Genomic DNA, 21,664 nt, shown 5'->3' on the forward strand with positions numbered 1-21,664 from the left:
GTGTGTGTGTGTAGCATATTTTGAAGTCATGGTTAGGAGTGCTTAGCTGAAAATACAGAGCAAATCAAGTGTCTATACAAATAACAGCAGTTTTTGAATTGCATCATGTCCTAAAATTGGCTAGGACGTTTCTCTTTGCTGTTTCTGAATGGATATGCAGTGTAAGGGTTTCAGTGAAAAATAAAATTCGTAGAAGAGCCAAATTTCTCATAGCTTTAATCTATGTAGAAGGTCAAAACTCTGCTTGAGAATTGAATATGTAGTGCATTTAAAGAATTGCTTTAAAAATTGGACGGAAAGATTTTTGAGGTGCAGGTTAAGGAAGGAAGCATAAGGTTTTTCAATATTGTATTCTTTTTGCAAAATCTCCCTTTAAGCTGTAGAATGTTACATGCTGTGAAGTGCACAGCTTTGTTGCTGTTTTATCTTTTACCTTGTCCTTGCTTCCTACTTAAACTACTTTCATTTCCTTCATATTCTCTGAGGAGCAAAGATGTAAGAGGATGAACATGATGCTCAGATTTATATGAACTGAGAAGAATGAAAACAGGCATTTTTATTTATTTTATTGTTAAATTCGACTCTGACCATGTTATGAAGCCTCAGATGGAATGTCATTTCTCTGTCACTTTAAATTCAGAGTTACATCATGAAAGTTTACAAATCTCTCTAAGGCACAAGATATTATAAAAAATAAAACCAAATAAGAAGGACACTGACTTGTCTCATATCATATTGTATTGGGCTAAGAATATCAAACCCTTCTTATACATTTTTGAGCAATATAGCAATACAAAAATGAAACAAGAATAAAAAATAAAAATATCATAAAAATTTATTGTGATAGAAATCTTGAGCTGAGGACAATATTTTCAATACTATATATACATATATATATATATATATATATATATGTGTGTGTGTGTATATGTGCATGTTTAAAGCTGCATGAATTATGCTTTAATAATTAACTAATGGGTAAAGGAAAATAGGTATATATTTATTTATTATCAATAGAAATAGAAACAACTGAGTTAAATCTTCCGTGGCTGAAATACAAATTTATTCATAGAAATATTTTTGTTGGTTTTCTTTTGTTTATGGAATTATAATAATAGAATGACTAAGCAGACTGCAACAGACTGATTTAATTTCATATATAATTTCACCAATATTTCTGTACTATTTTAATAATATACCTTTTACCAATTAACAAACAATAATGCATCAGTGTTAGAGATTTTAAAATTATTTGTTAGTATAAAATAAATGAATCTACAAGATAGAAAAAATCCTATAATCATGTTAACTAGCTTATTATTTCATTTAATTTTGCATAAATATAGTATTAAATGCAAAGCAGAATGATTTTCAGCATAGGAGATCAGATTCAGTATTTGCTGCTTATGGTAACAGTAAGCAGGTGTTAATGGCTCTTTTAGGGACTTTATATTATACAGTTGCTCACTAACCAGTAACTTTCCAAATTTATTTTCTGTTAAGCATTATTGAATGCCTTCTATTTCATGTCAACTCTATTACCTAAGTTGGTAATATAGCACCACCAAGTGCCAATGTCAGGAAAAACTCAAGAATGTGAAAAGCTTTGTAAAGACACCTGCCATTTCTCTAATCACAGTTTTTTTTTTTTTTTTTTAATCTACTCTGGGATGTAAACTTTTAAAGAAAAAAGTTAATAATTTGGGGGTCTATGAATATTGTGTTTCTGTTTTATTTTTTATTTTTTGATTTTTCCTTTGTTTAAAAACAAACATTTTAATTGGAAGTGAAGAAATGGCTCAGTGGTTAAGAATGTTTTCTGCTCTTTCAAAGGACCTAGCTCTTACATGACAGTTCACAACTGTCACTAACTCTAGTAATACAGGAGCCAATGCATTATGCAAGACTCTGCAAGCACTATATGTATGTGATAATCAATCAGACTTGTATTCCTATAAAGATATATATATATATATATATATATATATGTTTCTAAACATTCTCAACTCCATGCTATCAGCAAGTTGAAACATTTGGTATAGATTTATCTGCTATCTTAGGGTTAAAGTTTTAATTTAAAATACAAAAATTGTAGCAAATGATTTCATCTCTGCTCTCTATAGAAATGTTCATGGTTGGACTTGGGGATCTGACTCATGACATAGAGAATTTGGCATTTAATAATGAGGACTTGGGTTCAAATCTATGCTGGGCACTTAAATGAGATTATGTCAATGCTGTGGAGGAGGTGTTAGGATGATGCCTTCTGCTCAGTTTCCAGCTAAGTCTAGTTAAATTGGTGAAGTTCAGGTTTAAGGGAGAGCCTGTCTTAAAAAAGTGGAAAGCAATAAAGAAAGCAATCTCTAAAGGACCTCTGTTTTCCATAGTCATGTGTAAATACATGTACCTATGCCTTCACACAGATGCGCACACATATAAGAAGATGCATGTACAACATTTGTAAACACATACAGAAAGGAAATATTCCTGTTAAAACTTTCCCTTTGGCCCTTTCTAAACTATGAATGTAGCAAATCGGTTAGGCTGATGTTAATCCACTGGACATGCCTTTGCCATCAGGTCATTGAGCTTGTCCAGTGTTTCTTCTGGGTCAGGCTTACAAGCACTACCCAGCCAATGTTTCAACTTAAGCCAGCTTTGTTCTTCATTTCCACATTTTCACTGGCTCTTCTCCCAGCCTTCCCACCCTCTTTCATTCTCTATCCTTTTCCTCAAAACAGTGTGTGTGTGTGTGTGTGTGTGTGTGTGTGTGAGTGTGTGTGTGTGTGAAGCTCCATCTGTTCATCTTATATGAATACTTTTCTGCCTTTCAACAGCAACAAGGTACAGAGGAAGAAGTACCATCTCTGTTGCCATTTTGGCATATTCAATAGACACAGAGAATAAACATTCACTACACTCGACTGATTGCAATTCTGTACTTGATTCACTGTACAAAAAAAAAAAAAAAGCACTGCAGGAAGAATGCCTTCATTAATCTTTTTTCCTAACTCTCATTTTCTTTCAAAAATGCAAACATTTCATTCCAGCTTCCTAGGATGCATGTGGTACATATATTTAAAATATTTGATTCCAATTATATTTCATGTCCCTAGAAGTAGTTCCTCACATTTGTAGTTTTTTAATAAACAAAAATATATCACTGAAGTACATAAAATGTTTTAAATTTTCATTAGCTGAAGAAGTATTTTATGTTTGTTAACTTATTTATCATGGTACATTTATTTTTATTTTTAATCACATGCACTATAAAGTTAATTATATTTTACAAATAAGAAAAAACAAAGTTGTATTGATTTCACAAATGAAAAACATGATGATTGGAGAAGAAAGCTATAGCTTGCTGTAAATTTTAAGTTTAAAAAGCATAGACGCGCCGGGCGGTGGTGGCGCACACCTTTAATCCCAGCACTTGGGAGGCAGAGGCAGGTGGATTTCTGAGTTCGAGCCCAGCCTGGTCTACAGAGTGAGTTCCAGGACAGCCAGAGCTATACAGAGAAACCCTGTCTCGAAAAAACCAAAAAAAAAAAAAAAAAAAAAAAAAAAAAAAAAAGCATAGACGTTCTACCATGTGATCAAGAACTTTGTAAGGAAATGATTTTCACCGTATGTGGAATATATATATATATATATATATATATATATATATATATATAGTCTAAATCTTTTGCTATTTTTAGGATTTTTTTAATTGAAACTTTTACATAGAAATCCTGCGGGCTTTCACAGGTCTGCACTGGATGTGATTTGCATTGTATCAGCCACTGGAAGTATATTAAAATTATTGTCACTAATTGGAGTAGTTTGGATATTGCCCTTTAAAAAATTAAGTTAATTTGTTAAAACTATCAATATACGTCAGTATTGTAATAAATATGGAACTCAGTATGATATTTTCATAAGAAAAATCAATACATTTCTAATAAGTGGTTTTGCCTTAACATTTTTTAGAAAAAGCTGAGTGGAATGTGTATCCCTTAAATTACATAATTTACTTAGAAAACAGTATGCATGAAAATTCTGTTTTTATTTTACATATGTGCACATATACAATAATGAAATACATTAAAATTTTGTTAAAAGAAAGAATATCTTTCAAAGATCCAAGTTTCAGTCTACTTTTCCTTGCAAGGACATTCTTACCTCATACTGTGACACCCTTGGTTTATACACTGGTTGATTGTATTTTATTGAAATATTGATTTGAGTCCATTCATAGTAATTTTGAAATATGCATAGTCTCATTTGCCTCCTTCCAAACTAATGTTGAGATTATTGATCATAAAACTCAGTCATGAAAAAAGGTGATTCCTTCTCCAAACAAATATCATCCTGAATAATTTATCTTTATTGTCCAGACTAGTGAGCTTACATTACAAAAGTGTGTTCTCTATGTCTTTTCATCCTGTCTTAGTATGATATAAATCTGTTTCCCACTCTTTGTCCACAAACATTCTGTTCCTTTCCAGGTGATGCCATCTTCAAATCATGTGTTCCTTGAAAGTGTGCCTTGCTAATGATTAAGACTTTGTAGATTCTTCATGACAGAATCTTGTTAATGCAGGATACAGTTGGTGTGAGGAATCACCTTATTGTGTTGATAAAAAGATATATGTTCTTTATAATTCTAAAGGAGAACAATAGGATATAAAGATTGGCAAGGGGCAATTACTATTGGTCAGAATATGTGTGACTGTGTCCTTATTCAGCATAACTCAACAAGAATTATGGTATGAATTGGTGCAGAAATCAGACCTGAAACCAAGAGACCATTTCTTTTCCTTTTTTTTTTTTGGAAGTATTTATTTATTTTATGTATATGAGTACACTGTAGCTGTCTTCAGACACACCGGAGGAGGGCACTGGATCCCATTACAGACAGCTGTGAGCCAACATGTGGTTGCTAGAATTTGAACTCATGATGACTGAGTGCTCTTAACGACTGAGCCATCTTTCTAGCCCTAAGAGACCATTTCTATGCTCAACTCCTAGGACCAAATGTATTGGCCAATGATTTAGTTGTTGAGATTTATTCTTTGGTCAGCTTTTGTCTGTGCTCATCCTTAATTCCTAGTGTTTCTGTCATGTATTATATGAGTACCTATGTCCTCATAAGTAATCTCTTAGAAGACAGCCACAAGCTGCCTTCATCACTTAAAGAAAAAAAAAAACATCTATTAAGTCAGAGGCTCAATTATATGTCAAATTGTTAAGGACCATACTTATATTCATATAATTTGGTTTTTCTTAAGATTCACACATGCTATCAAATTCACATGCCATTACTATTCTCAGAACTACTGAATACAGATGTTCAGTAGTCCAGTACTGCCCGGCTAAATGTACATTTTTTATATCATTAAAATTTTGAAATAAAAAGAAAGAAAACAGTCAGGCAGTGGTGGTATATGCCTTTAATCCCAGCACTTGGGAGGCAGAGGCAGGCAGATTTCTGAGTTCAAGGCCAACCTGGTCTACCGGGTGAGTTCGAGGACAGCCAGGACTACACAGAGAAACCCTGTCTCGAAAAACAAACAAACAAACAATAAAAAAAGCAAAACAAAAAAAAAGTTGAACACTTATTGCATAGCTCCGTACTATGTTATCTTCCCCACTAATAGCTGAAGTAAGTAACATATTGCTAGCCAAGGAGAAAGGAATTCCTCATTTAAACCTTGTTTTAACAATCATTTTCTTTTCCTTCTATAATCTTTGTGTTCGAATGGGCTGTGAGTGGTCTTAGAAGGTTATCTATTTATTGTGGGAGAATTAAATCGACTCAACTTCTCAGAAATATTCAGTTCTCAAAGATTCTAAGCAAGTCATTGTCATCTGTACTTCTTTTAAATGGTAGAATTTTATTGTGATTATTAGCAAGTGAAGTTCATTATCCCCAAACTAAGATAACAGTAAGATCAGTGATTTATTAAATACAAGTAAAGAGCCAACTGCGGATTCTATCAGCTTTTACTGAAATGTATCACTTTCTAAGGAGAGATTGCTTAAGGGCTAGGGTCATCAGAAAGGAGCTCAGTCCTGGGCATTACTGTGCTGTTTCTCTTAGAATTTTTCTCCACGGTTCTGATCACTCCGGCATCTAAGTTTTCAGTTGCAAAAAAAATCTATAGGTACCAACAGGTTATCCCCAATGCACCCCCACCTCTTAAATTTGACCACTTAATTTTTGCCAGCTGTGTTAGGTGAAGAGCTCTTAAAAGCCATAGACTAGTCTGTCTTCAGAAATGATGTCTAATAAAAAGGGAAAGGAATTTATAATTCCCTTCTCTGGCCATTACCTTGAAACTGACATACCAGTAGGGAGCCAAATTCATTCATATAACTGCAAAGTAAAAGAATTAATTTTAGGCTTGTCTGGAAGGAATTTTTATAATCGTGCAAATATAGACATTTCAATATGTAGGAGAAAGATGAGAGCGAAGTGGTACCCATGACTGCATCCTAACACGTAACAGCTGATTCTGAGATCAGTAATGTAGCAAGCCCATGTAATGGATATGCAGCTTACTTTCTGCTTGTCCATTACTTGGGCTTGCTACATACACTAAAGCTAATAAAAATCAGTGTTTGTGAAATAGAACTTAGCAACTAGAAACGTCAACATTACATTGTCTAATATATTCAGAAATTTGAGCATTTAGAAAAATGACACTTTTATATTCTTTAATTCAAACTAACATGTGCTCCTTTCCTTCTTTGTGTATACCTATATAATTTCTCTTTCAGAGTCATGGCCTATGGAGACAATCTTCTTGGAATGTTTAAATTATACAATACTGCTTTTTCTAGAATATGTTCAAAGTAAAGAGATAGGAAGTAACATTTGTCATGTACCATATATTGTGAATTTCCTTCATATAAATTACAAATAAATTCTTATTTAATTGTTACTTGAACACTTTTGTTCCTTAGGAAGACCAGTGTCTACATTGCCTTGTGCTTATTTATCCAAACTAAACTTTGTCATAATTGCAGCATTTTCTTCTTCCTCCTTTGGCTCACTCGGATTATACTATGTAGCCCATGCTGCTCTTAAAGTCTAGATCCTCAAACTCTAGCCATCCAAGCTCTGGGACGGTTACTGCGTAAGCATGCCTGATTTAAACAAAGCAGCTTCCCACACAAATCTGAGTGTGAACCACCCCATCTGCCTTCACAGCAAAAGTGAAGTTGAGGTAGGGAGATTGTCAATTCAGGGCCAGCCTCAGCCACATAATGTGAGCCTATGTCAACTCAACCTCCTCCCCAACAAAAAGTATGTCATTGCTCCAGTGACCCTAGATCATAAAGTGTTCAGACATGGAGATGAAAGAACTGATATTTAGATGTAGGAAAAAAATCAAAACTGAGCATCAGAGCATATGTACAAAATAACTTCCATTGTTACTTCCAATGTATTCTGTAATTTAGCAATACATTTGACATCATAATTCTTTCTGCTGTTTTCTGACAATGCACTGCGGCGCACACTAATTTTAGATATTATTCTTGGAATGCAAACAACTGTAATTACCAACCTACTGACATTTATTCGTTCTTTCCAGATAAAACACCTGGGCATTCAAGACTTTTAGCAAAAAATGATAATAGGAGGAAAATACGAAAAGGAAATGTCTAACATTGTATGTGATCCTGGAATCTAAATAATCAAACAATTAATTTCTTTGTTGCTCTATTCTTTCTGTCTTTTACTTTTCGCCAGTAGATGTCAGTGTTGGATAAAAGCAAAATAATGTCTCCCTCGAAGTTTGCACATTGCCAAGAAGGACATGAGTAGCCCTGTCTACTTTGATGTGTAGATGTAGATTGTGTCAATTCTGTGTATTAAGATAATTAACATTACAGGTTTCTTCTACATCCCGTTTATCTTTAATGTTCTTAAATATTTACATTTACTTTCTCTACTCTGTATTCATAGAAGAGAAGCTGAAACATGTAATTAATTGGAAGCAGCTGGCAGATTGCTTGGAAGCAATGTTCACCATTTTCTGCTTTGATGTATATAAATATCATTTTTCATTTTGTTCTTATTACAGCCTTTAGATTTTGAAACAAAGAAGGCATATACTTTTAAAGTAGAGGCCTCCAACCTTCACCTTGACCACCGCTTTCACTCTGCTGGGCCATTTAAGGATACTGCTACAGTAAAAATCAGTGTGCTGGATGTGGATGAGCCGCCAGTATTCAGCAAGCCACTTTACACCATGGAAGTTTATGAAGACACTCCTGTGGGGACCATAATTGGAGCCGTCACAGCACAAGACCTTGATGTGGGCAGTAGTGCTGTTAGGTATGAATAACATTTTTTAATGCTCATTAGAAAAACTAAAGGAGATTAACAGGAAATAACAAACTCAATTATTAAAGGTACTGCCAAGTTATAGTAAGTAGTAAGTAGATCATGTGCCACAAAATTTAATGACTTCTTATTAGTGTGATGGTAGAAGTATTGTCACAGAAATTCAATACAAACAACCAAGGGAAATCCTTACAATACAAAATGAGGTAGTTGTAATATTCACATATTGGAACTTATTGATCTACTCTAATAACATAATGTTCTGTGTTTGATATGGTGTGAATGGCTGCATAAGAGTAAGTGTTAGTGTCTAATTTAAGAATACAATCCCTTTATTTTTTTCTCCCTTGCAATGTTGAGAATTGAAACTAGGCCCTTGTACTCAATAAACAAGTAATGTACCGCTGAAATAAATCTCTGCATGGAAAGCAAAGTGACTGTGCTAACACAGAAGGAAATACACATAATTGCTAAAATTGTTTTTCATATGAAAAGCAATTTAATGATAGTCTTTGCCCAATGATTGCATATAATTTCAGAAATGGGAAGAAAGAGTCTGTGTGTCTTTCTTCTTATCTGAATCCATCCCCCAAAGTTGCATATTTAGTTTTAGCTTGCTCTGAAAACATACCCTCTGGTGTCTTAGATACCTTTATTTCTCACAGTACCAGATACTGCCAAGTTTAAGATCTAAGTGCTCTTAGAACTTGTTTCTGATAAAATACTTTATTCTTATGCAAATTATTATTTTTTTCTGCTGGAATCTATACAAGAAAGGAAATTAGAGTTCTTCATGGTTAATTTTGTACAGGCATAAATCATATAATGAGGGATACTTTATCATCAAATAATAGTTCTCAGAAGGTGAACACTTTCATTTGGATTGGGGAACTTTAATTCACGATTCTGTTATGAAAGTAAACACAAGTATCCCACATTTAATATTATATTCTAGGTCACTGACCTTCTTTGCCTTTTCACATATCAAATAAAATTATCTCAATCAAACATCCCTCAAGTGTTTAAATGATTCCATTGCTAACACAAGAGCTTAACATTTAATGTCTTCCCTAAATAGCATCTACCAAAGACATAGGTGCTTCCTTGTCAGGTCCATTGTAACCATGCCCTTTTGTAGGGTGAGTCTTTGAAACTAAATTAGTTATGTGATTTTAAAATATGTGCTATGTCAGTGATAGATCAGATATTAACATTGCATATAAAAAAGATAGAATGAGAGAATGGTGTTATCTATATACTTCTAAATGATAGCAGGAGGAACTCCACTCAAGTTGAGCCTTTATTAAAAATGACTTTTCTCTATGTCAGGACTTCATCTTACAGATTCACTGAGTCTGGAGTCTTGTAGATCCATTAGAATGATACATAATTCATATAAATACAAAACCAGTGTCCACTCTGTGGATTTCTTAGTCAGCACCACCTATCCATATAGGTAAAAACTTCAGAATATTGACCATATCTAGACCCTTGTATTAGCTTGGTTTTTGACATTCACTGTCACTATTTCACAAGTAAACATGCTTCTCATCCACCATGATGTTGACTCCTGACTGAGTTACTTCTTTAAGAAATGCAGGAGCTAGAGAAAAGACCAAAGGAGCTAAAGGGTTTGCAGCCCCTTAGAACGAACAATAGGAACTAACTAGTACCCTCAGAGCTCCCAGGGACTAAACCACAAACCAAGGAGTATACATGGTGGGACTGATTGATCCGGCAGCATGTGTATAGTAGAGGATGGCCAAGTCTGTAAACAATGTGAGGAGAGGCCCTTGGCCCTGTGAAGGCTCTGTTCTCCAGTATAGGGGAATGCCAGGCGAGCAGGGGGAGGGGGGAGGGAACAGGGGTTTGTTCTTGTTGTTTTTTGATTTTTGGTTTTTTGGAGGGGAAACTGGGAAATATGACATGTAAATAAAGAAAATATCTAATAATTTAAAAAAACGCACATGAATTTGAATAATTAGTTCAGTGATCTGGCACTTTTTAAGAAGTCTAAAATTTTTCCTGCAGTTTTCTCATTTCTCTGTTTTCTTTAATCCCATCAGCCAGTGTTTCTTCTGTAACATTTCTATTGCTATCTCCAATTGTCATGATGGATGAAATCTTTTGTTCATTCTCAAACAAAATTTGTTAATATGTACTCAAAAGAATAACCCTAATATATTTTCTAAGCATTTATTTTTGTAATATTTCTTCATTTTTTGTAATATACAAAGAGTAAATTACTTAAATTGTAGTATTCTGATATACTTTTGCTTAACAATCGTATCTTCAATTAATATATTTCCTTTAACTTCTTTCTATAAGCCTAGAATACCAATCTAATTCATAAATGTTGTTCTTGTTGAATGTCAGATAAACATAGTTTGTCTCTCCAAAGTTTATTGTTTTGTAGAAGAACTTTATATGCTGAAAACAATCTTCTCTCTTCCTTTCTCCCTCTTTCTCCTTCTCCGTTTCCTCTTCCACTTCCCCCTTTTCTTCTTCTTCCTCCTCTTCCTCCTCTCTCTTCTACTCCTTCTCCTCCTCTTCATCTTTCTTCTTCATCTTCTGTTACCCATGGGTTAGTATTTGAAAGCATTTTCTCTAATAGAAATGAATATTCTGCATTATTTTATTGAAATTATACTTTAGTTAAGTTTGTCATTTCCCTCTGCTCCTGAAATCGTTTATATGTACTTCTCTCCACACCCTTCACATCCATGGCCTCTTCAATAATATGATTCTTATTTCTCTCTACTATCTCATGAGATTCACTTTATTATTTGTGTTCTTCAAAGATTCTAATCAAGGTCATTGGAACTCTCAAAGAACTTTTCTAAAGTTACTCAGTTTCTCTCTTACACTTGATCACTTAGCAAAATCTCTTTAAATGCCTACATATTATAAAAATTCAAAATCCTTCCAGTTGATGAACATCATTTAGTTTGTTTTTTGTTACAAAGGTGTCTGCTACTTGGTACAAGTTATCATCCTGGCCATTTCAGTTTGCTATGACATAGCCACAAAGCATTTAGAGTCAAAAGCTTTTCCATGTCTCAGCCAGAAAACTTTTAGACTATAACTAAATTAATGGTAGATGTGGTGTCTTAGTAACATCCTCATCTTTTAAGTTTCAGTGGCATCCTCATCTTCCTTGTCTAGATAGTATTTTCATTTTCACACAAGGAAGAAAGGATAACTCTCCCAAGCTCCTTTCCAAAGGCCAACTATCAGGCTAGAGAGATGGCATGGCAGTCTAGAACAGAGATTTCTCTACCAAACAACTGCATGTGTGTTTCCAGCACATGCAGTTGTGAGCACACATGTAGCTCACAACTACATGTAGCTCTAGCTTTGGAGGTTTAAGGACCTTTTGTGGGCTTCACAAACACTGGATAATCATGGTGTGCAAATAATGAGCTCAAGTATACATATGTACACAATAAGTAAGTATTTTAGGACAATGATCTCTTTCCTAAGGATGCCACCAAGATTCCTTAATTTACCCCCAAACCAAAGCCTCACCTCCTAATTTTATATTTAGGTTAATATTTTGATATATGTATGTATGTGTATGTGTGTGTGTGTGTGTGTGTGTGTGTGTGTGTGTGTGAGAGAGAGAGAGAGAGAGAGAGAGAGAGAGAGAGAGAGAGAGAGAGAGTGCGGATGTGAGATGAATGTATGTTTTGTGTGTACATGTGTATGTGCATTCATGTATGTTCACAAACTTATGTAAACATGGAGATGCGAGAAAAGATTGCCCAAGGATCTGACTATTACTATCTAAATGTAGCTTATTCATGAAAACTAGTGTAGTCTAGAGAACAACATGCTCAAGTGCTCATTCTTTCTCTTAACTTTACAGTGTGCTTGTGTAATGAAATGCATATATCATGTCTATTTTCATCATTCTTTTAACATTTTTGATATGAATGCTGGGTCTCAGCTTAGGCACTCCTGCTTATGAAGCAAGCATACTTATGAAGTGAGCCATCTCTCACTCAAGCTCTTTATATAAATATTAAAAATTTACACACACTCAATTGCAATTCTTCCCTCTTTAAATCCTGTTTCAAGAGTGGACTCTAGAGATACACATCTTATTTCTCTAAAGCAATAGAAACAACCACTGGGTACTCAACATTTCATTACAACTGTCTTTCAGGTTCTTCATTGGGAATAAATATTTTGATACTTGTTATCATAAAAATATCAGGTCACCTTTAGAAAACTAGCCATAGATACACAATAATTGTCAACACTGTTATGTATTGATGGCTCTTGTATATTGATGTATTGTCATTTGTCAGTCACATACCTGAAACACTTATTATTCCTGTTCATACTATTGGCTTTAGATAACATCTGATGAAGAGATTTATATCAACATTTGTAGAACTAAATGACTGTTGCATAAACATTAAATTTTTGTAGCAAACATGAGAAGGTAACCACATATGGGTAGAGACAGTAGACAGTTTAGTTAATGAAACTTTCTGTCTATCAGGCATATCTAGAATACATACAAAAATGTTTAATCTATTGATTGGGTACTGTGTTTAGTGTCAAGACATGAAGAAATTTATACATTAACAACAATGGAATGACAGTTAATACTTCAGAACTAAGAAATCTTTTGTTTTAGAATTTTTTATTAGATATTTTCTTTATTTATATTGCAAATGTTTTCCCTTTTCACGCTTTCCCCTCTGGAAAAAAAAACCCTATTCCCTCCCCTCTCCCCCTGCTCACCAATCCACCCTCTCCCTCTTTCTGGCCCTGACATTTCCCTACACTGGGGCTTAGAGCCTTCGTAGGACCAAGGACCTTGCCTTCTACTGATGATAGACTAGACCATCCTCTGCTACATATGCAGCTGGAACTGAGTCCCACCATGTGTACTCTTAGGTTGTAGTTTAGTCCCTGGGAGCTCTGGGGGTACTGGTTAAGAACTAAGAAATCTTGGATATTCAAAAGTGAATATTATAGTGATATAATGGGACAAGCTTTTAAATCAAAAATAAATGAATAAGACACCAAATTGTGACTGCATTAGAGAACAATACAAAACTGCATTTTAAAGAAACATTCTTTTTATTATTTTTTTTATTTTCAAGTCATTTTATCTAGATCAATAGTTTTTTTGCAATTTTTTAAAAAATACATTTTTTATTAGATATTTTCTTTATTTACATGTCATATGATATCTCCTTTCCCAGTTTCCCCTCTGAAAAAATAATAAAATAAAAACAAAAAAAAAAAAACAAAAAAAAAACCCTGTTCCATCACCCCTCCACCTGCTCACCAACCCATCTTCTCCTGCTTCCTGGTCCTAGAATTCCCCTACACTGGGGCATAAAGCCTTCTCAGAGCTAACAGAGAAACATTCTTGCCTCTCCTGTGTCTTTAGTTTTGTCAAAGACTCTACCATCTGATGGTCCTACTGTAAGTTAATTAAAGTGGTATCCTCTGGTTTACTTATCATGAGAAGCACTTATTTCCATCAAACAATGGACACAGATGGAGCTTAATTGATCCCTGTGAGGAGTTGTCAAATGACAGACTTGCTCTTGAATGACAGGAAACCTGTCTTACTTCCATTTCCTTGGGATAAATAAGGAACTTGAATTATGTCAGTTTAGAAACATGAGCCCTGATTCATGTTTCTTTGCTGTAAAAATATGCTTGCTCATTTCTGAATAATAGTGAAAAAATATGTTATTGAAACTTTAAAATGAAAGATTATCTTATGTTGACAAATGCTCTTTTTATGTGTTTTAGTTTCCTGTCTTTTCATGGCATTTATCAAAAATTCAAGGCTATTCTTAGTGTCATCTCAGGACATTATTGCAAATTTTACCACCATTGCCATCATTATCACTTCTGATCAGATCAATAACCCAAAATGGAACTACTTTCTGAAGACCTTAACTAGCTCCGTGGAAAGGTTCACTTAGGTGTAACATTCAGCCTTTAGAGCAAATGAGGCCTCTCTCTCCAACAGCATAGCTCCTTGTGCCTCCTTTCCCTTGGTTAGCCTCTGTCTTTGTGTGTTGTATTACTGACATTCCATTACTGTGACTACGTACCTGAGCATATAGAATTCAGGTAGAAGGAATTTTCAGAGCAGGCTCAGTGGGTTCAATCAGTTGTCTCTATATTTCATTGCTGGGACAACTTTATATTAAAGATACTTTAGAGATGGAAGCATAAAAAAAGAGACAGAAAAGGACCATGAACAAAGAATACCAAACAAAGGCAGGCACCCATGATCTGTTTTCTCTAGTTCTTCCCTAAGCCCTAATCCTTCATTTATCTATGATTTCTCAAGTGGGTGATTCCATTGATGGATCTTTAATCTTTGTGATACACTTATCTCTTACCAGCTCACCTGTTAGCGTGTAAGTGTTTAGAATTCAGAGAAGACTTTTAGATTCAAACCTTAAGAAAACCCAAATTCCCACCTCTGGTATGTAGTTTTGTATGTTTGCCTTGTTATTTAAAATAATAAAAATTATAGCTTGTGGGTCACATAGACTTAATAAGTATATCTACTACCTTTGAATGCCATTTTCAATAAATTAGACATTTTAGCACAAATGTAAAAATCTAAGCTCAGGAAACACACATCATGATTTTGGAATAGAAAGAGAAAACTAACTTACCAAATGACTTACTAAGGTTTGTTATGTAATTAATAATTGTCCTACTCAATTGGGGGGAAATGCAAATACTGATAAATTGATTTTTCACATATTAGTGTAATTGAACAGGGAAAATCTTGCCACATACCTATATAAATACACAAATATATTTCTTCCTTTCTCTCTCTCTTTCTTTCTTTCTTTTTTTTATTAGATATTTTCTTTATGTACATTTCAAATGATATCTCCTTTCCTGGTTTCCCCTCTGAAAAAAACCCTGTTCCCTCCCCCCTCCATCTGCTCACCAACCCCTGCTCTCCTGCTTACTGGCATTGGCATTCCCCTACACTGGGGCATAGAACCTGCACAGGAACAAGGGCCTCTCCTCCCATTGATAACAGACTAGGCCATCCTCTGCTACATATGCAGCTGGAGCCATGAGTCTCACTATGTGTAGTCTTAGGTTGATAGTTTAGTCCCTGGGAGCTCTGAGGGTACTAGTTAGTTCATATTGCTGTTCTACGTAAAGGGCTGTAAAACCTTACAGCTCCTTAGGTCCTTTCTCTAGCTCCTTCATTGTGGACTCTGTTCTCAGTCCAACAGACTGCAGTGAGCTTTTATTTCTGTTAGTTAGACACTGGCAGAGCCTCTCAGGAGACAGCTAAATCAGGCTCGTGTCAGCTAGCACTTGCTGGCATCCTCAGTATTGTCTGGGTTTGGTTATTGAATATGGGAAAGATTCCCAGGTGGGGCAGCCTCTGGATTGTCCTTTTCTTTTTACTTTCTTTAAGAAGGCTTATCCTACATAGCATTGGACATTCTGGAATTCATCATGTAGACTAGGCCATTACTGAATTCAAAGATATTCTCTTTCCTCTGTCTTTCATATGCTGCTGCTGAAATTAAAGACATCAACACTGTGCGTGGCTACCATATTCCTTTAATTTTGTATTTATTTTGGAGGTCATAATATAATTACAACATTTTGCTATTCTCGTTCCTGACTTGAAGCATTCTTATATACTTCTTCCTGCTCTCTTTTAAATTCTTGCCCTCGTTTTGCAGTCACTGTTTTTACACATACACACACACACACACATACACACACACTCCTAAATATATAAATACAATTGGCTCAGTCTTTATAATTGTATTCATATTTATACTTTTGGAGCTTACCATTTAGTATTAAATAACTAATTGATTTGTTCTTCTCTAGAAGACTTCTCTCGTTCTTGGTATTTCTCGGTTGTATATTGTTCTTTTTGAAGAGTGAGGCCTAGTAGACTGTTTGTTTGCTATAAGATATATTTATCACATAATTTCATGTTGTAAACACTATAAAAAGAAATAACATAAATAGTAATCAAAAAGTATACTATAGCTGGGCAGTCGTGGGGTACTCCTTTAATCTCAGTATTTGGGAGGCAGAGGCAGGCACATTTCTGAGTTCTAGGCCAACCTGGTCTACAGAGTGAGTTCCAGGACAGCCAAGTTACACAGAGAAAGCCTGTTTCAAAACAAAACAAAACAAAACAAAACAAAACAAAACAAAAGCATACTATGTTATCTTAAACTATTTCAATTTGCCTCATGATGTTTTTCTATCATATACTTGAATCATCAGTATTTTAATGCAGCAGGTAAAAGAATATATTCCTTCTCTTAAATAATAAAACAAAGTATGTGAAAAAATTCATAGAACATAAAACAGAAAACTGGACTCTGCAAGGATGAATTTTTAATGTTTACACTAAGAGAAATATATCTTGGTTTCTGAGACAGAAACTAATATTATTGGATTATTTCATTAATTATGAATAAAGATGACCACTTGCATTTAATAGTAGCTTAAACTGAATCTACTAACAGATATATTATATATTCTCAAGTCATTTGGAACTGTGCAAAAAATAAACTCAAAGACACTATCCAAAAATGTTAAAGGGAAGACAGATATGGTGTGGATACATTGGTGATCATGGTGAGAAGAGGGAGGTGCAGTTTGGTATGCAATAGCTCAAAGGCACTCAAGGAAAAGTAAACCATTAGGACAATGTGTAATATAGGAACTGCAGCACTAGCTGAATCTGCTAATCCCTGGGGTGGTTGACTCACTTTGACTTGTCACTCGATACTATTCTTAGTGTTTAAGAGCCCCCAGAGAATTATTGTTCTGAGTCCATTTTTGCATGAAGTCTACTTGCAAATGTGCTCATGGCATTGATTTTCCATTAGCTGCATTTATGGCAAATACAAAGCAGAGAGATTCCTTTACTAAAACAAAGTAGCACTAGAAGAAAATATAAAAACATTTTTTAAAGAAAATAAATATTGACCTAACGACATTGCTGAGATAATGTTACATAAACCCCACAAGTATCAAAACATTGATGTGGCATAAATGAGATTCTTGGTTGCCCAGCTTGAGTGGAAGTGTACTTAATTTTGTTCTTGCTCAAGTGTCGTTAATTTTAGATCAGGAATGAGGAGCTGGTAGGCCTTTGGATACTCACATACTCAGAGCTGTTGCTGAAACTGGAAGAACTGGAGTGATTTCAAGTCAGTGGAAAACTGAAAGCATGTGAAGAAACTGGTAGTCATATATATCGCCTTTGGATGGTAGGCACACTGCACTATCAGATCTTTGGTTTGTGGTATGAGTATGTGTGTGAGGCCAGTGTCTTATGCATTCTGCTGAGTAGGCTGACATAAAGAGCATGTGACAGGCTAGGCCTGAATGTTGCTGATGAAGGTGGGCAGATATTGTTTCTGGAACTCACCAGGCTAGGTCTGAACACAAATATACACTCTAGACTAGTTATTATACCAAGTAAAAGACTAAGAATTGAATTATATTGGTGATTATTGATTATAAATATAAAATTAGTTCAAAATATCTAATTTTTACTGGTTATGATAGAGTCAATTGCTCATATTTCCTTAAAAATTCCACCTATCCTTAGCTTAAAGGGTAATTAGCCATGTGTCAAGATATCAAATTATGTTTAATCAAGGCTAGAGATATTTTTGAGCAAAAATTTCCAGATTACAAAGTTATACTCATTATTTCTCTGCTATTTAAATTTGTTTGGATTTTGTATCACTTTTCTGAGGCTGTGATAAAACATCATGACCAAAGTTAATTTTTAGGAAAACAAGGAGTTGATTTTGGCTTATGGTTCCAGATGAATAAGAATTTCATCATGGCAGGCAGGCATGGTAAGAGAAACACGAAGCTGAGATCTCACATCCTCAACAGAACATAAGAATCAGAAAGAAAACAGACCTAGATTATATGCTATTAAACCAGTATCATAACTTCTCCAGGAAGGCAACATGTACCAAACCTCACTAAATTGTGCCTCCAATTGGAGATGAATTATCAAATGCCTGAGTCTATGAGGGGCATTTTTATTCAAACAACCTCAGAGTATTTATCTGAAATTTAGTTGCATTAAATGTCTCTTCTAACTACAGAATTTTAAATGGCTAATTAGATAAAGGACTATAATATTTGCAAATTCATCTGGAGTAACAAAAGACCCAGGATAATGAAAACTATTCTCAACAATAAAGTAACTTCTGGGGGAATCACAATCCCTGATTTCAAGCTGTCTTACAGAGCAACCATGACAAAAACTACATGGAAGAGACAGGCAAGTAGATCAATGGAATAGAATTGAAATCCCAGAAATGAATCCACATACCTATGGTCACTTGATATTTGACAAAGGAGCTAAAACCATCCAGTTTAAAAAAGACAGCATTTTCAATAAATGGTGCTGGCACAACTGGCAGTCAGCATATAGAAGAATGTAAATTGATTCATTCTTATCTCCTTGAATAAAGGTCAAGTCCAAGTGGATCAAGGACCTCTACATAAAATCAGATACACTGAATCTAATAGAATGTGGGACAGAGTCTCGAGAACATGGACCCAGGGGAAATTTTCCTGAACAGAACACCAATAGCTTATGCTCTAAGATCAAGAATTGACAAATGGGACCTCATAAAATTGCCAAGCTCCTATAAGACAAAGGGCACTGTCAATAGGACAAAATGGCAACCAACAGATTGGGAAAAGATCTTTACCAATCCTATATCTGAAAAAGGGCTAATATCTAATATACAAAAAACTTAAGAAGTTAGACTCCAGAGAATCAAATAACCCTATTATAAATGGGCTACAATGCTAAAGAAAGAATTCTCAACTCAGGAAACTATAATGGTGGAGAAGCACCTAAAGAAATGTTCAACATTTTTATTTATCAGAGTAATGCAAATCAAAACAACCCTGAAATTCCACCTCATACCACTCAGAATGGCTAAAATCAAAGACTCAGGTGACAGTAGATATTGATAAGGATGTGGATAAAGAGGAATACTCCTCCATTGTTCGTGAGACTACAAGCTGGCAAAACAACTCTGGAAATCAGTCTACCAGTTCCTGAGAAAACTGGACATAGTATTACCTGAGGATCTAGCTATACCACTCCTGGGCATATACCCAAAAGATTCCCCAACATATTACAAGGAAACATTCTCTACTATGTTCGTAGAAGCTTTCCAGTCAAAAGCTGGAAACAACCCAGATTCCTCAACAGAGGAATGGATACAGAAAATGTGGTACACTTACACAATAGAATGCTATTCAAAACAATGACATCATGGAATTCTTAGGCAAATGGATGGAACTAGAAAGTATCATCCTGAGTAAGGTAACCCAGTCACAAAAGAACACACATGGTATGTATTCATCTATAAGTGCATATTAGCCCAAAAGCTTGGGATACCCAAGTTACAAATCACAGACCACATGAAGCTCAAGAAGAGGGAAGACTAAAGTATGAATGCTTCAGTCCTTAGAGGGAAGAACAAAATACTCACAGGAGGAAATATGAAGACAAAGTGTGGAGCAGAGACTGAAGGAAAGGCCATCCAGAGACTGCCCCACCTGGAGATCCATCCCATATATAGTCACCAAACTCAGACATTATTGTGAATGCCAAGAAGTGCATGCTCACAGGAGATTGCTGTATCTGTCTCCTGAGAGGCTCTGCAAGAGCCTGACAAATACAGAGGTGGATACTCACCACCAACCATTGGACTGAGCAAGGGGTCCACAATGGAGGAGTTAGAGAAATGACTGTAGGAGCTGAAGGGATCTGCAAACCATAGGAAGAACAATATTAACCAACCAGACCCTCTTTCAACCCCGCAAGTGCTCCCAGGGACTAAACCACAAACCAAAGAGGGACCCATGGCTCCAGCTGCATATGAAGCACAGGATGGTTTTTTTGGGCATCAATGGGAAGAGAGCCAGGCCAGGGAAACGTGAGTAGGTAGATGGTTGGGGAAACACTCTCATAAAAGCAGGTGGAAGGAAAATGGGATAGGGGCTTTCTCTGGGGGGACTTGGAAAAGGAAATAACATTTGAAATGTAAATAAATAAAATATACAATTAAAATATATTTAAAATGGAAACAATTAAAATGTATAATGGAGCTATTTTAAAATGGGCAATCTTTGAGGTTTATTATATACCTGAAAGTATGTAAACATGTTATATACCTTTAGATGATATAATCTTTGCAGAAACCTAGATAAACTTAAAAAATATTAATTTAACTTAAAATAATAAACTGGTACATTTGAGCAAAAGTAAAAGTATTTTAGATTTTTAAAATATTCATGAAAAGGCAATTGTTTTTAACAAGATACAATGGCTTCATGAGGCAGACCTACACATGTAATATTGTTTAAGATTAAAACTAGAGAGGGGGCCCCACCCATGCCTAGAGGAGAAGGGAATAGTGGATGGGGATGAGCAGGAGTGGGACAGTGAGTATGATGGAAAGTGAATAAGTAAAATAATAATAATAATAGTAATGATAGTAATAATAATAATAATAATTAGATAAAATAACTAGAGTCAATCCTTTCATTTTCATACAATTTCACATTATCCTATTAGTGGATTTAATAACTTCATGGCTAGTTGTTTTACTTTGAGGTTATTCTGCTATGATTCATGTCAAATCATTCCTACAACCTGATAAAAGCTGAAGCAGCTGATGATAGACCAAATCTTTGATATATCACGATTATATTTACCTTTTTCATTCTCAAGACTCACATGATTGACTTCACCTTGAAGAGATGAGGAAGTACATTTTTATTATTATTTTATTTATTTATATTCCAGTCCTTGCTTACACCTCCTTGGTCATCCTTTCCACAGTTCCTCATCCCATTCCTCCTCTCCTTTCCCTCTGAGAGGGTGCTCCCCAAACCTGCCAGCCTCTCTTTTCCTTGGGGCCTCAAGTCTCTTGAGGATTAAGCACATCTCCCACTGAGTGCTAACCAGGTAGACTTCTGCTACATATGTGTCAGGAGCCCTGAACCAGCTCCTGTATGTTCCTGATTGATGGTTCAGTCTCTAGGAGCTCCCTGGGGTCTGGGAAGATTCCTGATCTTCCGGTGGGATTGTTTTCCCTTTCAGTTTCTTAAATCCACAAGCTCCCTTCCCACAATCACCCTCTGCTCCCCCACCCACCCACTCACTCTTTCATGCCCCATCCCTCCAGAAGCCACCTAGGCTGGGCATCAAACTTCCACAGGATCAAGGGCCTCCCCTCCCACTGACAAGGCCATTCTCTGCTACCTATGTCTCTG

The 21,664-nt window shown here is 35.3% G+C and overlaps 1 protein-coding gene across 2 annotated transcripts in view; it reads left to right on the forward strand.

Annotated features, from left to right (window-relative positions):
* Positions 1–21,664, forward strand: part of Cdh12 (cadherin 12) — a 1,081,833-nt gene that overhangs the window by 1,022,156 nt on the left and 38,013 nt on the right. For both annotated transcript variants that reach the window (XM_031359979.1, XM_031359980.1), the window contains one exon: positions 8,076–8,329. In XM_031359979.1, the coding sequence (XP_031215839.1) occupies positions 8,076–8,329 (254 nt within the window). The remainder of the gene's footprint in view (positions 1–8,075; positions 8,330–21,664) is intronic.

This window comes from Mastomys coucha, unplaced genomic scaffold, assembly GCF_008632895.1.
Source record: "Mastomys coucha isolate ucsf_1 unplaced genomic scaffold, UCSF_Mcou_1 pScaffold8, whole genome shotgun sequence".
NCBI classification, from domain to species: Eukaryota; Metazoa; Chordata; class Mammalia; order Rodentia; family Muridae; genus Mastomys; species Mastomys coucha.